The 15,123-nt window shown below is 36.2% G+C and overlaps 1 protein-coding gene and 1 long non-coding RNA gene across 19 annotated transcripts in view; one reads left to right on the top strand and one right to left on the bottom strand.

Annotated features, from left to right (window-relative positions):
- SOX6 (SRY-box transcription factor 6) overlaps positions 1-15,123 on the bottom strand; it is a 489,348-nt gene that overhangs the window by 9,480 nt on the left and 464,745 nt on the right. For 15 of the 18 annotated variants that reach the window (XM_081937703.1, XM_081937696.1, XM_081937693.1 and 12 more), the window contains 2 exons: positions 4,186-4,419; positions 379-595 (listed from right to left, as the gene is read on the bottom strand). In XM_081937703.1, coding sequence (XP_081793829.1) covers positions 379-595; positions 4,186-4,419 — 451 coding nt within the window. The remainder of the gene's footprint in view (positions 1-378; positions 596-4,185; positions 4,420-15,123) is intronic. The other 3 variants (XM_081937695.1, XM_081937694.1, XM_081937691.1) reach the window with 1 other exon arrangement.
- LOC309384332 lies at positions 10,600-13,981 on the top strand. Its single transcript, XR_014174038.1, has 3 exons — positions 10,600-10,781; positions 12,540-12,723; positions 13,749-13,981. It is a non-coding gene; the product is annotated as an uncharacterized lncRNA (long non-coding RNA).

The raw sequence follows: 15,123 nt of genomic DNA on the forward strand, positions 1-15,123 counted from the left end.
ATATTCATTTAGTGCAAATTTATTTTTCTAGTTCCATTATGCAGTTTTTTTCTGTAAACATTTTTGTAAATAATTATATGTGAATGGTTCTGAAATGTATAGATTTTACATATTTTGATTTGATGATCTGCAGATTTCAGGAACTTTTAATTAGGTAAAATTGAATCCCAGCTAATTCATTGTGGATTCAGATTATCATCAATTGTGAATATCACTACAACAGAGTTGGGGGGAGAAATGTTTAATCATAGGCTAATCTTAATTTAAGGTTAAGTCTCAACCCTAAATAGGAATGGAATAACTGTTGGGAAGAAATGAAATTCACACATTTAGATTATTTTGCTGGAAAAAAGGAGGGGAAAAAACCCTAATACATACCCTACGGTAAAAAATTGCCTCATCTCCTGTCGTCGAGATCTCATTAGTTGTTTATATTCTCCAATGCGCAGTTTTTTGCCATCAACAATGCAAGTGCGTTTTGGTCTGGGTTTATATTTGTAATTAGGGTATTTTTCTAGGTGGATTTTACTTAATCGTGCTTGCTCTTCATAATAAGGTTGTTTCTCTTGGTTGGACATGGATTTCCAGCGGGAACCTGCATAGAAATATATATATATATATATAAATATCACTGAATTGTTGGATCTATTCATTTGGAGACTAATAAAACTCTAAACAGGAGGTAGAAATCTGGCTATATGATAATTCCAACAATTTCTGTCCATTAACCATTAACCATTATGAATCAGTCTTACTGAAGTTGGTCCAACAATATCAGGAAGGCCAAAGATTCTCCATGCTTGTACTCAGTCGTAATACACAATTCATTTTAATACATCAGCCAAGTCAAACCAAACATAATATGTCATATGTTGTTCTCAAATGTTACCAACCTTTCTTATATATCATGCAAGTTGGGAGAGAAAAATTAAGGATATTAGCTCTGTCTCTCTCTCAAACCTCATTGTCCTTATCAGCAGGGCAAAATATTAGAGCCAGAAACTTCTTGTAATAGGGGTTACCCTTCAGTGTAGAAGGTAATCTCTACTACACAACCTCTACTTACAGAATAGATGAAACCTTCTCCTTCAGAGCTTCAACCTGAACATGAGGCAGGTGATAAGAATGAAAATATGGAGTGAATGGCATATTGTGATAATTAAGTTTCAGAATATGTGAAGAGGATATAAACCATTTCAAGTAACCTTATGACATATTTAAGAACCTTTATCCTTGTATTAAAGCAGTCTTCATAACAGTCAAAGAGATCCAGATTGTTGACCATTCCTCCATACATTTAAAGATACCAAAGTGGCTTACTAACAAAACAATCTAATTAGTAACTAAACTGGAATCATGAAAAAATAGATTACAAAAATTGAAATGAAATATTTAATTTCTGCGTAGATGAAATAAAGAACTCACCATAGTTATGTCAAATGTGATAATATTTTTTGCATGCTAACTATCAGGAAATTCTGGGTATATCCTTGAAACACAGATCAAATCAGCATTACTTATACTACTCAATTATTAATTTATTAAGAAATAGTACAAGGAAATTTTTAAACTAATACCATCCATCATATTGTATCTGAGGCTTTTTTCTACTAACATTACTCTTCAGTTCTACATTGCAAATATATTTTATACCTAAAGTGACATTTAACTCTTTTTGGAAATGAAAGGCTTATAGGATAAGTAGAAAAAAATATTACTTTTCAAAAATCTCAGTAAACATACCTAAGCCCTTCACTGTACTAAAAATAACTGATTTAATTACTTGGTTGATCTTGAAATCAATCCACAGCTTCTTAATACATATTTTGAAAGTATAAATGTATTAAATGTCATAATTTAAGAATAAGCAAATTGCTTTTAGAGATGAGTCTCTCAACATCTTGGCTTTGATTTAACTTTCTTTGTTACTGATTCAGTGACCCCTCTGTCTATCTATCTGTCTGTCTGTCTGTCTTATAATGAGGGGTCACTGAATATATATAAATTATATGTTAGATTAAGTGTATATAATTAAAATTTCCATGGAGAGTACACGTGCAATATCTTTACTAGTTTAAATTTCTATAAAAAATAATCAAACTACACTAATAAAATAATACCTAACATTAAAGGGTAAAATAGAGCATGTTGCTTATACAGGATTACTTAAATGGCAGAGATTTTTTTTAAAGGAAAAAAAACTTTCAGATAGTTAAAAATGATTACAGCTGTGGTCAACATAGGTAAAAGCTATTATTTTACTAAAAACTTTTATACTTCAACAAATGGAAAAATTGTATAAATATTATCCAGTCAGCAACACTAAACAATCAGTTTTAATATTTTAATATTTTCAACTTTTTTGTCATTGTCCTGGAAAATGTATACCAATATTATATGTAAATTGTCACATTTTCTTTCGCACTTTCTTTCCTTCTTTCTCTAGTAGTGGCAAGGTAATACCTGGCACGTTATATCTTCTTTAAAAACATGATTGCTGGCAATTCTGAAATATTTATACTGAATGTTTACATTTCAATGAATACTCTTACTATACTTGTAACAGGTTTTTTTTTTCCTTTAAAGAATGCATACAAATAATGTGGACTCCATATATAGTTGCCAAAACTAAAACAGTACACGTTTTATAGAAAACTGAAAGACTATTCATACAACATGCTAAAAACAGTAGACAAACATAAGCACTTCTATGAAAAACACCACATTTTTTAGAACAGAGTTACTCTTATTTCTAGAGGGCTTTTTGAATATCTCTTAAAGAAAGAAAAAAGCCTGTAAGAAAAGTAGTTTTGTTAAAATGTGTAATAATGCAAAATAAATATAATTCAGGTGGTAATTGTTTGTCCATTAGTTAAAATTTGCAATCTTCATTTACAATCTTAATTTAAAGACTTGGTGGGAAAATATCCATTTCCCTTCCCAGTCAACCTTAGAGACATTGTAATGTTTCAAACAAATCTTGAATCTTAATTCTGTAGAAAATCAACAGATTACTTTTTTTGTGAGATAAAGCCTAACATTGGACACCTGGATAAAAAAAAATGTAAGTAAAATGTACTTGAGTATTGAATTTGCAAAATATTTCTATTTAACCTTATTTAATCTTATTGTTCAGATGCTAGGAAAAATGGTTATCATTCAGTTTGACCATCATATTACTGCCAAAGCTTTTTATTCATGCTCATTTAAACATAAAGTAAAGGTAAAGGTTCCCCTCACACATATGTGCTAGTCATTCCCGACTCTAGGGAGCAGTGCTCATCTCTGTTTCAAAGCCAAAGAGTCAGCGCTGTCCGAAGATGTCTCCGTGGTGATGTGGCCGGCATGACTAAATGCTGAAGGTGCACGGAACACTGTTACCTTCCCCACAAGGTGGTCCCTATTTTTCTACTTGCATTTTTACATGCTTTCGAACTGCTAGGTTGGCAGAAGCTGGAACAAGTAATGGGAGCTCACCCTGTTATGTGGCACTAGGGATTCGAACCGCCGAACTACCAACCTTTCAATCGACAAGCTCAGCGACTTAGCCACTGAGACACTATGTCCCATTTCATTTAAACATAGTCCCAGTGTAAAAAAAAATTCTCTTGCAGAAAGCTCATGTTTATAATTTCCTATGATTTCTTATATATTGGTACAATAATATACTGCTAATGATCTCTGTACAATATAATACTGCTGACATCCAGGTGTATTGCTTTGTTTCATCTAAGGAGAAAACATGAGTTATACTGAGGCCAATAAAATAATTCCAAATCTCAAAATGTTGTTAGTGAAGAATTCTCTGGTTTGCGTAATTCACTTATTTTTGATGGGATTGTACAGTCCCCTAAAGAAAAAAAAAGACATATCTCAGGATTCCTCACAGAACTAAAAGGATCAATATAGGTCCAGTGTCAAAAAGCACTTTTTTTAAAACTTTGAGCAAGAGTATAAAACAAGACAAAGCAATACAAATATTAAAATATATTAAATCATAAATCCTAGAGATATAACTGAGTGATGTCTTCAATAATTAGTTATACTACAACCCACCAATATTTGCTTGACATTAAGTATGGAAAGGATATTTTCTCTTGTGGTCCTGATTCTGTGCAACACTTTTAGCCCCAGAAATGGACCGGTTCCATTTGAGAGGCTTTATACATTTAAATTAGTACTTACCAAGAATTTTGCTAATGTTGGAGTTGTGCATGTCAGGAAAAGCTTGAAGAATTTTCCTGCGTTCATCCTTTGCCCAAACCATGAAAGCATTCATTGGTCGTTTGATGTGCGGCTCACTGCTGCTTCGTCCTCGGGCATCTCTGTAGACTCGAGCTTCAGCCACAGTAGCACCTCCTGTTGGCCAACAATAATACTGCTGTAGTTTAGCTGCAGAGCCATTCATTGCTTTACTTCCTGTAATGCCAGAGCAGGAAGAAAGGAGATGGATGCCAACATTATTATTATGTTATCTGGATTAGGGGTAATTTCATAGGTCCTTCTCACTTGCTCTTTCCAGAATGATGAATGAAACTAATATTAAATTCAGCTATCAATTTAAACAATTTTTGTATTTCTTGGATACTTTCTATCCTTCTGTTGAGCAATGGATGTAACAAGTTTGTGATACTTGACTGAAATATTGGGATGAGAGACTGATATACTGTACATTTAAAAGAATGTACTTTACATTTCCACAAAAAGAAAGTGATGCAAATAATGATAAACATGAAGTGCATCATAGGAACAAAACTTAACTGTCATTTACTATAATTATGACAAGACAAAAATAAAATAAAGTTATTTTAGATGACTGCCCACATGCATGACAAATCCTCAGTCACTCTGAAATCTTGATGAAAACTAAACTGGTAGAAATCCACAAAGCACTTTTGATTTTATAGTGTGGACAAGTTTTATATTGTCTTCATTTTTGAATCTATTTTTTTTCAATTACACAGAAACCTAACCCTGCCAACTGTTGTAAAAAAAATATCAACTGTACTTTAAGCACACAATTATTTTGATTGTTCTGTACAAGCAATTCATTTTTATGGATAAAATTGTAGAACAGTGGATGCATAACTAATATGCTACCTTTTTGCCAGCATGTCTACAGTACATTAATTTCATTTAAAATGCACTGACCATACAGGATAAATTGATTTCACTTTATATGATGTTGACAGCCATGTTTATTGTGCAGTGAAATGTAGTGTAGCTTCAGGCTGACAATATCCATCAACACAGGGCAATATGTTGATTGCTGGGCCAGATGAAGACATACATTATCCTAGAAGCAAAACACTTACTTATATGTGACACTGTCTTCTCTTAAGGATCACCAGAGTAATTTATGACGCCCTCAATACCATTACTTTAAAACTGACACCAGTTTTACCACGGCATGCAGATAAAAGACAAGTCTGCTGTGAATGTCAAATGCAGTATTTTAACAGTAGCATAAGTTTAACTACTGTGTCGTGGCTTTCAACATTTGCTAGCTATAACTATTACTGCATCCTCTCTATCATAACACCAAGTAGATGGAAATGTACCTGGTATATAACAGAAAACAGTAGACACAAAATGGAGTCTTGCTGCAGAAGCTCAATGTGTAATTCTGCAAATACAGTGTCTTTAATGCCAACACTGTAACTGGATTTTAGTATGTTTCATTGTTATTTCAAATATGAAAGCACAAACATATTGATATCATTCAATTTTAAATTCTTAAGTGTACAGTAGCAATGGATGAGATCTTAATTTTCCATATCTATCTCTCTGTGTGCCTGTTTGTGTGTGTGTGTTTGTGTGTGTGTGTGTGTGTACGTGAGAGAGGAGACAAACTTCAACTATATTTTTTTAACATGTAGAATAAAGATTTATGCATTAATCACCCAACTTTTAGTGGTTTAATCAACAATCTCAGTCAATGTATATTTGGGGATCAATATCAGATAAGTGATCCCCCCTCTCAGTTCCAAAATGTTGCCTCATCATGGTGAGGGGAGTGTTCCAGGGAGGATGAAGAATACCTGGCATGTACAACAAAAACATATTCTCCCAGCAAGAGGGTCATCTCAGCTGTTTAGCTAAAACAAGCAGGCAGCTAACTAGGAAGGGATTGGAAGTAGATGATCATGTTAGTGACAAGAACAAAGACTTAATTTCATATTGCACCCTAAAAGGCAGCAGTAAACCTCTCTTATATTTCATCAAGAAAATGATGTGGACCGAAAATATAAAGTGACTGACAATATAGTACATGGTGGTGGGCCACTGAAGTTGGATGGTACTCAATGTGCTACTGAAAAAGAGCTTCAGACATTTTACGAATAGTGGTTTTGACACTGCTAGAGGAAAGTTTTCCAGATATGTTGTTACTAGTGTTGCCGAGCAGAAACAAGCAAATTTAAAGGTGCAAAGATATTGAGAACATGAAACACAAGAAGCCTAAGCATGGGAAAGTTCAACACAATGAAAGATGGAATTAATCAATTACACATTAACATCTTAAGATCACTGGGAACTGAAATGGTCTAAACTGGACATTTTTTTCAGTCAGAAGATACACTGAAGAATGTTATTTATTTCATTTTAAGGAAGGACACAGCAAAACCAGTACTGATATGTCAACTAAATTTTATAAATGAATTAATCATTCAATATAACAATTCTCCAAATTTATAGCAGTGAAAAGTACACTATCAGAAGAGCTGAAGGGATAGGTTAGAGGCAGCTCATCCTGAGGAAGTCACTAAGACTTGATACCAGTTTGATATATAATCAATATAAGGCGACAGTCTATATGAAGAGACTTAATTCGGCCAAGTTCATGAAGTAGAACAAATCTATCCTGTTTTGGTGAGATCACAGTCTCTCTGATGCAATGCATTTGCAGACAGGGATTCTATGGAATTGAAGCCACCCCTGAAAATCTAAGAAATCTATAGTGACGCACAGGGATTTTCATAAGCATAGAATTCTAGAACAAATACAATCCTTCCTGAATAGAGATAGCCCATCTTCAGTCACCCATGCCCTAGTAACTTATTTAAACTAGTGCAATATAGTGGCACTATCTTTAAATCTCTTGAAAGCTTAGCAAATTTGAAAAAAAAATGTTGCTAAGATACTAATTGGGACTGACTATTTTGTTAGTTCTTAAAATGGTATCAAGCCAAAAGGCTTTGCTGTCACAGTGGCAAAAATATTGTTTATACATCTGGCAGCGGGGAAGATTTGTCTTTGCAATAGATTTTGCTGGAATGACAGCTAGTCTTTTGGTAAGATATACCTATGGCTAGATACACACACACACACCCGCCCAGCCTACTATTGTGCGGTAGTTACCAGACAGCCTGAATCAGCATATGAGAAACACAAACATCATCTGATTGGAAAAGCAATGTCTCAATTTCTTTAGAAATGTTCCTCATCAAAAACATATTGAAGCCATTGAATTGGTCTATCGGGTTCTTACAATCATCTTGGTCTAATCTTGCAGATCTAATACAAGCAAATGACCAGTACATATTTCTGCACTTCTGAGTAATCAGACAGTTGGAAATATTTGCTGAAATATAAACTGTAAATTATTTGAAGAGATTATATCCCAAGATACATTTACTAAAGCAAAAGGAGAAGACTCTCCCTTGGCATTTATTTTATTTCATTTCATTTGTTAAGAAACAATTCTTAATCAGAGTTATAAATCAGAAACAGACCAAGAAAATCGTGCAACTTCTATCTCTGTCTGTCTTGAACAAGCCTACACTTGAAAGATTTGGAAATAAAGCCAGTAAAACCTTGAACTTCTCTACTTGATTTCTAAGTGAATATTTGTGCTTCGGCCTAAGGGCTGCTACAAAAGAATGTGTGTTAAATGAGCTTCTGCAAATAATTAACCATCATGTAATATCCCATACTCTTAAACATCTTACCACTATAGGAAGATGTTCAGCATATTATAAATGACAGAGTGCTTCTGTTTATAATATTTACTATATCATAGATACATTGTTATTTCACTAAGGCTGCAGTGATTTAGTTAAAAAGTTAAAAGCATCAATATTTGCTCCTTGCAAACTTAAATCTATAACCCTTAAGAAAGAAATTATTTCTAAAATTACAAATAATTGCTACAGCATTTAAGCATCAGCCAAAAATTCTTTAAGTTACACTTATGGAATTTCAACAACTTTGAAAACTTTGGTATATGTTAACCCAGTCTAGAGTCTGCCTCAGTTTATACTAGCTGAGATTTATGAATGAAGGAGACTCTACTTGTGCACTGAAATACTCCTCAGATTTTTGTAATATACTTTGCAACACAAAATGTATATTATGATATCAAGAAAAAAAAATCAAAATGGGTTTAGTTGGGGAAAGTGTGCAAAAACTACATTAGAAAAGTATGTAATATAATAGTGAGATAGAAATGGGGAACAATTATCAGAAAAAAAACATCTGTGTTAGAGAAAGAAAAAAGTTTAGCTTAGGCTCAAAAATATGGTGTGTGTGTGTGTGTGTGTGTGTGTCTTCCACTAGCAAACAACAGCTTTTATGGCATCCCAGCTACTTGGAGACTCATAGTTGAGTCTCTAAAACTAAATTTGAAACAGTATGTTGAAAATGCATTTGTTAAAGACAAAATTTTACAAACTACATGTTTGCCTTTTATGACAAACAGACTATATGGCAGTGTATTGCCATTTGTAATTCAGACCCCAAAGCATAGCTTTCTGAAGTTCAGAAACTACTAGAAAAGGATTAAGATTTGGTTCAAAAGAATAAAACAGTGCTAGCTGTGGTTCCACGTTGTTTTAGATTTCTTTGCTCCTTTCATGGAAATAATGATACCATATTTATAGTTTCCAATTTAAGGAGGTAAAAGTTACCTAAACATTCAAAATGAAGAATATTGTGATGCCTTAACAGTTATCACTTCTTTTACTGTATACATCTTTATGTAATATTTATATGAAATGTATGCAGAAGTGTGGGTGTGGGTGCGTGCATGTGTGTGCATACATACACAGGTATACATTGTATTTTTTGCACTATAAGATACACATTCCCCCCCCCAAAAAAAAACGAGGGGAGAAATGTTTGTGCGTCTCATAGAGCAAATGTTGCCAATGCCCCACCCACCTGCTGGTCCCCACCCTTCTGCTGTTTTCGGTCTCTGCGCATTCCATTTTGGTCCTCCATGCACCCTATTTTCATTCTCCATGCATTCCATTTTCGGCCTCTGCACTCCCCATTTTTGGCCTCCGCACACCCCATTTTTGGCCTCTGTGTGCCCCGTTTTTGGCATCTGCACATCCCTTTTCAGCCTGTTCCAGGAGGTGGGGATTGCCACCGCCACCTATCGCCGCTCGCCATCGGCGATCACTGCCGCTACCTATCTCCAGTGGCAAGCGGTGATATGCTGTGACAATCCCTGGAACCTCCTGGAATGGGCCAAAAATGGGACTCGCAAATGCTGAAAATAGGGTGTGCAGAGGCCAAAAATGGGATGAGCCGAGATGGCGGCAATCCCCACAGCCTGGAACAGCTGATCGCCGGTATTCTGGGAGTCAATCCAACCACCAATCAGCTGTTCATGCTAAATCAAGCTGCGATAACATGCTGAAGCTGACCAGGCTGTTTGCTGCAAGGACACTAGCCAGATGAATACAGATGGATGCTGGGAGGCAGAGGCCTTGTTTTCTCCCCAAAAGCTAGGTGCGTCTTATGGTCCGGAACATCTTCTAGTGCAAAAAATATGGTATCTCTTTCAGAGTTCTGGTTCACATATATGACAACAAAAGCTCATGTAATAATATATTTTTAATTTAAATGCATTACATTTCTGTATCCATAGTCCTAGCCAGTGAATCCTGGGAGCCAGATATCCCATACAGCTAAACTGTATGGTAGTAAGATTTGGTAGTAAGACAGCTTTATCCTATTCTTTTAAAGAAAGTAATAATTAGTTAGGATTCCTGGATAAAGAGCCACAAGTTTATCACTGATGTTTTCAATCTTTACTAGTATTTAGGCAAACCATATTAATTTATTTAAAATTTCTAGACTGTGGGATATTTGCAGGGCAGTGACCTATCAGAATAAGTAAGACTATCATAATAAATATAACAGCAGCAGCATTCATAACAAACTAACATTGGTTTGAAAGAGAAACATGTTCTTTTTTCACAGATGCAAAATAGGGAATCTACATTCAAGGCAAAGAATAGTTAAGAGACATGTAGTTATACTTCTTTTCTTTCTCAAAAAAGCAGTCCTGAATTGTGATATTGTGAACCGGCATGGCTGCAGTAGACAGGTCTCTTTTCTATGCCACACTCCATTCTCCATTCTCCTGAAACATCAGCAAGAAGAATCAAAGGGAATTCCCTAAGGTCAGCTCTGAGGAAACATAAACCTCTAATTCAATAAACGCAGCTACTGCTCTGAAAAAGAGCTTATTATTGCAGTATCCATATGGAGTCAATTGTGCATTAATGACTAATCAATCCCTCCCTTTTCTATTCTACTTATAGTGTCACAAGCCATGTTTAGATTAGACCATTTCCTGCTTAGGATCGCTCAAGATGTCTTTTGTTCTTTCAGGGCTGCTCTGATGGAGGCAGCTTAAACAAACACCCAGCCCAAGTGGCGCAGGAGTTATAAACTGCCATATGTGAATGAACAAAGGGGCCAGACTAAAGCCTTTTGTGGTATTTGTTAATGTTTTTCATCTGAGCTTTAAAAGACCTAATGACTTTGCGGTGAGTTGATGCATGTGGCTCGTGGCTTTGCAAAATGAAGGAAATTTTAGCCCTTTAGATTTTGGCATGTATTTCCCACTGATCCTAGAGTTCCTTTTTGAGCATTTCATTTGTTTTACACTGTCAAATATACCGGTAGCTCTTTTCCCTTCTCATCTTGTTCATGAGAATGGGTTCATTCACACCGAGATTAGCATCATCCCCACAGAATTATCATGTTTTGGGCTTTGGGGAAAGGAGAAAAAAATCTTCCTAACTTACTTCGAAAGAAAGTAATTTTCTTCCTAACTTAAAAAAGGCAAATATAAATATTTATCATAAGTTCCAGCTTGTTGGGTGCCACAGGGTTCAACACTCTCTCTGTTGTTGATTAACATTTACATGAAACTGCTAGGTTAGGTCATCCACAAATTTGGGGTCAGGTATCATCAATACGCTGATGATATCCAATTATATATCTTGACCTCAGGCCGACAAATTGATGCTGACAAAGTATTGGCTCAACACATGGAAGTTTTATGGGTTCTTGCTGGGGAGGGCCTTCGCATGAATTTATTTGGGGCATGAGTTGTACCCATTCTAGTACTAAGAAACTCTTCAGACGGTCACTTATTGTCAGGCCTCAAGAACCAAGAAAGACATGTGTAGTTACTTCTGAGTAGTTTCCTTTATTGTCCCTCAGCTATAGACAGAAACTAAAGCAAACAATTTGCATCAAACTAAAGCAGCTATTTGCATCACTATAGAGATACTCTGAAAACAGTTAGGGAGAATCTGTCTTAACTTTCTTCCTCCAACCAAACTTTTTATGCTTCACTGCCTTTTTGCCTTCTGACATGCAGCCCTGCCCACCTAGGAATCCAGACTACATTCCACCACACCTATGGTCACCTGACTGGATTTGTGTAAAGTTCTACACAGAGATTATTTTTAAATGTCTCCCCTCCCAATAACAACTGGCCCTGAATGCAGTGACATGGGCAATGGTGGATGTGCCAAGAATGCCCAAGTTCCCTCATTGTTTAATGAATTACAGAGGCCACCAATTGTCTATTGGGTGCAATTCATCGAGCTGAATATTTACTGTGAAGATCTTCATTGCATAATGAATGCTGTATACTTAAGTAATGGCTTGTCTTTGTATATTGGTGTCTGTCCAGTGAGGTTAGGAAGAGTGGGTATACTTTGGGCCTCATCATCCAATGTCATACAGTATGTGGGATTCAAGAAGTGCACAGGTAGTCCTCAAATTACGACCACAATTGAGCCCAAAATTCATGTTGTTAAGTGAGATATTTGTTAAGTGGATTTTGCCCCATTTTACAACCCTTCTTGCTGCAGTTGTTAAATGGATCACTGCAGTTGATAAATTAGTAATCTGGTTGTTAAGTGAATCTGGTTTCCTCTTTGACTCTGATTATCAGAAGGTCGCAAAAGATGATCACATGACCTTGGGACACAGTAACGCTCATACATATGAATCAATTGCCAAGCATCTGAATTTCAATCACTTGATCGTGGGAATGTTGCAAAGGTTGTAACTGTGAAAAATGGTCATAAGTCACATTTTTCAGTGCTGTTGTAACTTTGAATGGTCACTAAATGAACTATTGTAAGTGGAGGACTACCTATATTTCTCGGTGATTGCACTTGCCTTATAGAATGACATTCCTGTAGAGATTTGTATTATCCTACCTGAATTATTTTCCAAACTTGGTTTTTGGATATTTCTCAAGTTCCCCTGTGTTTAGATTTTAGGGCAGTGATGGCAAACCTTTTAGACACTGAGTGTCCAAACTGCATGCATGTGCAAGCCCAAAATGAAAGGTGCGCATGTAAACGTGTGAATATGTGGACATGTGCGAATGTGCTCATACTCAGACATGCATGAACGTGCACATGTGTGGACATGTGCATCCCAACACCAGCAGTGCAGCAAGAGGTAAGATCTTTTTCTTTCGTGAGCTTCTGTTTTTAGGGAAATAGAAGCTCACGAAAGAAACGCCAGAGATCTCAGCTGGGGTGACATCGCACGTGCCAGCAGAAAGGGCTCTGCGTGCCATATATAGAGGTAGTCTTCAACTTACAGCCATTTGTTTAGTGACTGTTCAAGGAACAAAGGCGCTGAAAAAAAATGACTTAAGGCCATTTTTCACAGTTAACAATCATTGCAGCACCCAAGTGGTCACATGATCAAAATTCAGATGCTTGGCAACTGGCATGAAATTATGACTGTTGCGGTGTCCCTGGACCATGTGATCACCTTTTGCAACTTTCTGACAAGCAAAGTCAGATTCACTTAACCATGTTACTAATTTCACAACTGCAGTGATTCGCTTAATAACTGTGGCAAGGAAAAATGGGGCAAAACTCATTTAACCACTGTATTGCTTAGCAATAGGAATTTTGGGCTCAATTGTAGTCGTAAGTTGAGGACTACCTGAATAACACTTTTCCCTCTAAAAACAATCCCCACACAGGAAACACATGTTCATGTTTCAACTAACTTCTCTGTTAAGATTCATGACACATGCTGCTTCATACGTATACACACATCACAAAATATATCATTCCAGTACACCTGTCTGTAACAGATGCACCCACCCTCCCCCAAAATACAATGTTTGTTTCAGAAAAGCTTAGACTTTAGAGTCTGTTTCTCCATATACAGCTGTGTCTTGTATTGTTTCTTTTGGCATTACAACTTGGCTCAAGAATCAATTTTGTTGTCAAAAAAAGAAGAAGAAGCAAAGCCAAAATTTTGAAATGTCCAGTGCCAATATCCTCAATGTCCTAGGGAGGCAATTGTTGCTTTCCCCAAATTGTCACTCATTTGAAGTGCCGTGTAGCTCAAAAGGAAATAGTTCCTGGGTATGTTATTCAATAAAAGATGCCTGTATTCTTTTATATAAAATGCTTTAAAATAATGTTGGTAGTTGGACTGACATTGTGAATCCTTTATGATAGGACAGGAGAAGAGTGTATGGAGAACAAAGGACCAAGTCACCATGGGCTGGTTTGTCAGCATTCTTTCTAGAAAAATGTCTTTGTCTTTTTCTGTCTCATGATACCTTCCCTCCCTTGCTCTCCTGTTCACTCTCCTAACTGTCATAGCAACTCTCCTAAATATTTATCCGTGACAGATACTGGCTACAAGAGACATTCTTTCCTCTGTATTTTATGAAACACTGTCACACAAATTTGGGAGGGGGGTGTTGCTTTGTCATCCATGTACTTTCTGCTGCTTACAACTCATCATAGGAGGGTGTTAAACAATTTACCTCACAATTTTGGCTTTTTCTGGTGGGCTGCCACAAGTGATTGGTTTGCATAGAACTCAGAGATTGCTTCACACACTCCCCCCCCTTCCCCCCCCTTTTTCCCCCTCATAGATTTTCAGAAACCTATTTTGCTTTTCAAGGAGAAATTGTTTTGTTTTTCTTTTACAAGTTGAAGACTTGAAGACTTCTGACCGCAGCTGTGCCTTTTGTTACTTGAGTATGACACTTTTCATTGTTCTGCCTACAAATTCAAGTTTACTCATAAACTGAGCAGGAAATGGAACCAACTTGAACTGGTTCTTTTCCAGTTCCTCACAATGAACCAATGTTAAATGATACCAGCTTTCTGGCCATCTGACCATGTGCCATTTCTTTTTCATTTCCCATTGTAAAGTTTTGATATATAGGGGACTTTAAGTAAGTAAAATTTTCAAATGGAAAATAAAAGTATTTTTTTCTTCCTGCTGGGCAACAGACCTGAAAAAACTAAATAATGCTCTGAGTACATCAGCAGAGTCTGATGGGAATAGTGAAGAGTGCATGGCAACTGGAAAAGAGCTTCTAAATTGGTTCAGCTGTCCTGCCAATAAAAGCATTTTATTGCCACAAAAATAAAATTCATGAAAAGAATATAGATTTATCTCCTAGTACATATATGAAATTGGAAGTACCTTCCTTTAAAAAGAACTTGGTCTCAGAATCTGTACAATAAAAGTCAGCACACACTCCCCATAATTGTTATTAGATTACAGTGTGGGACAAATGGTACAAATGAGAAGCCAGCAAGGAAAAATATTTGGCTTTCCCTCTTCAAAAGAAAAATCAGAAGCAAGATGCAAGATCACGTGAAGTCTTAATACCACTTTATAATGCCTTGGCAAGGCCACACTTGGAATACTGCATCCCGTTTTGGTCGCCACGATGTAAAGACTCTAGAAAGAGTGCAGAGAAGAGCAACAAAGGTGATTAGGGGAATGGAGGCTGAAATGTATAAAGAACGGCTGCAGGAACTGAGTATGTCTAGTTTGATGAAAAGGAGAACTAGGGGAGACATGATAGCA

The sequence above is a fragment of the Natrix helvetica genome (assembly GCF_964273705.1).
Source record: "Natrix helvetica genome assembly, chromosome: 1".
Lineage (NCBI taxonomy): Eukaryota > Metazoa > Chordata > Lepidosauria > Squamata > Natricidae > Natrix > Natrix helvetica.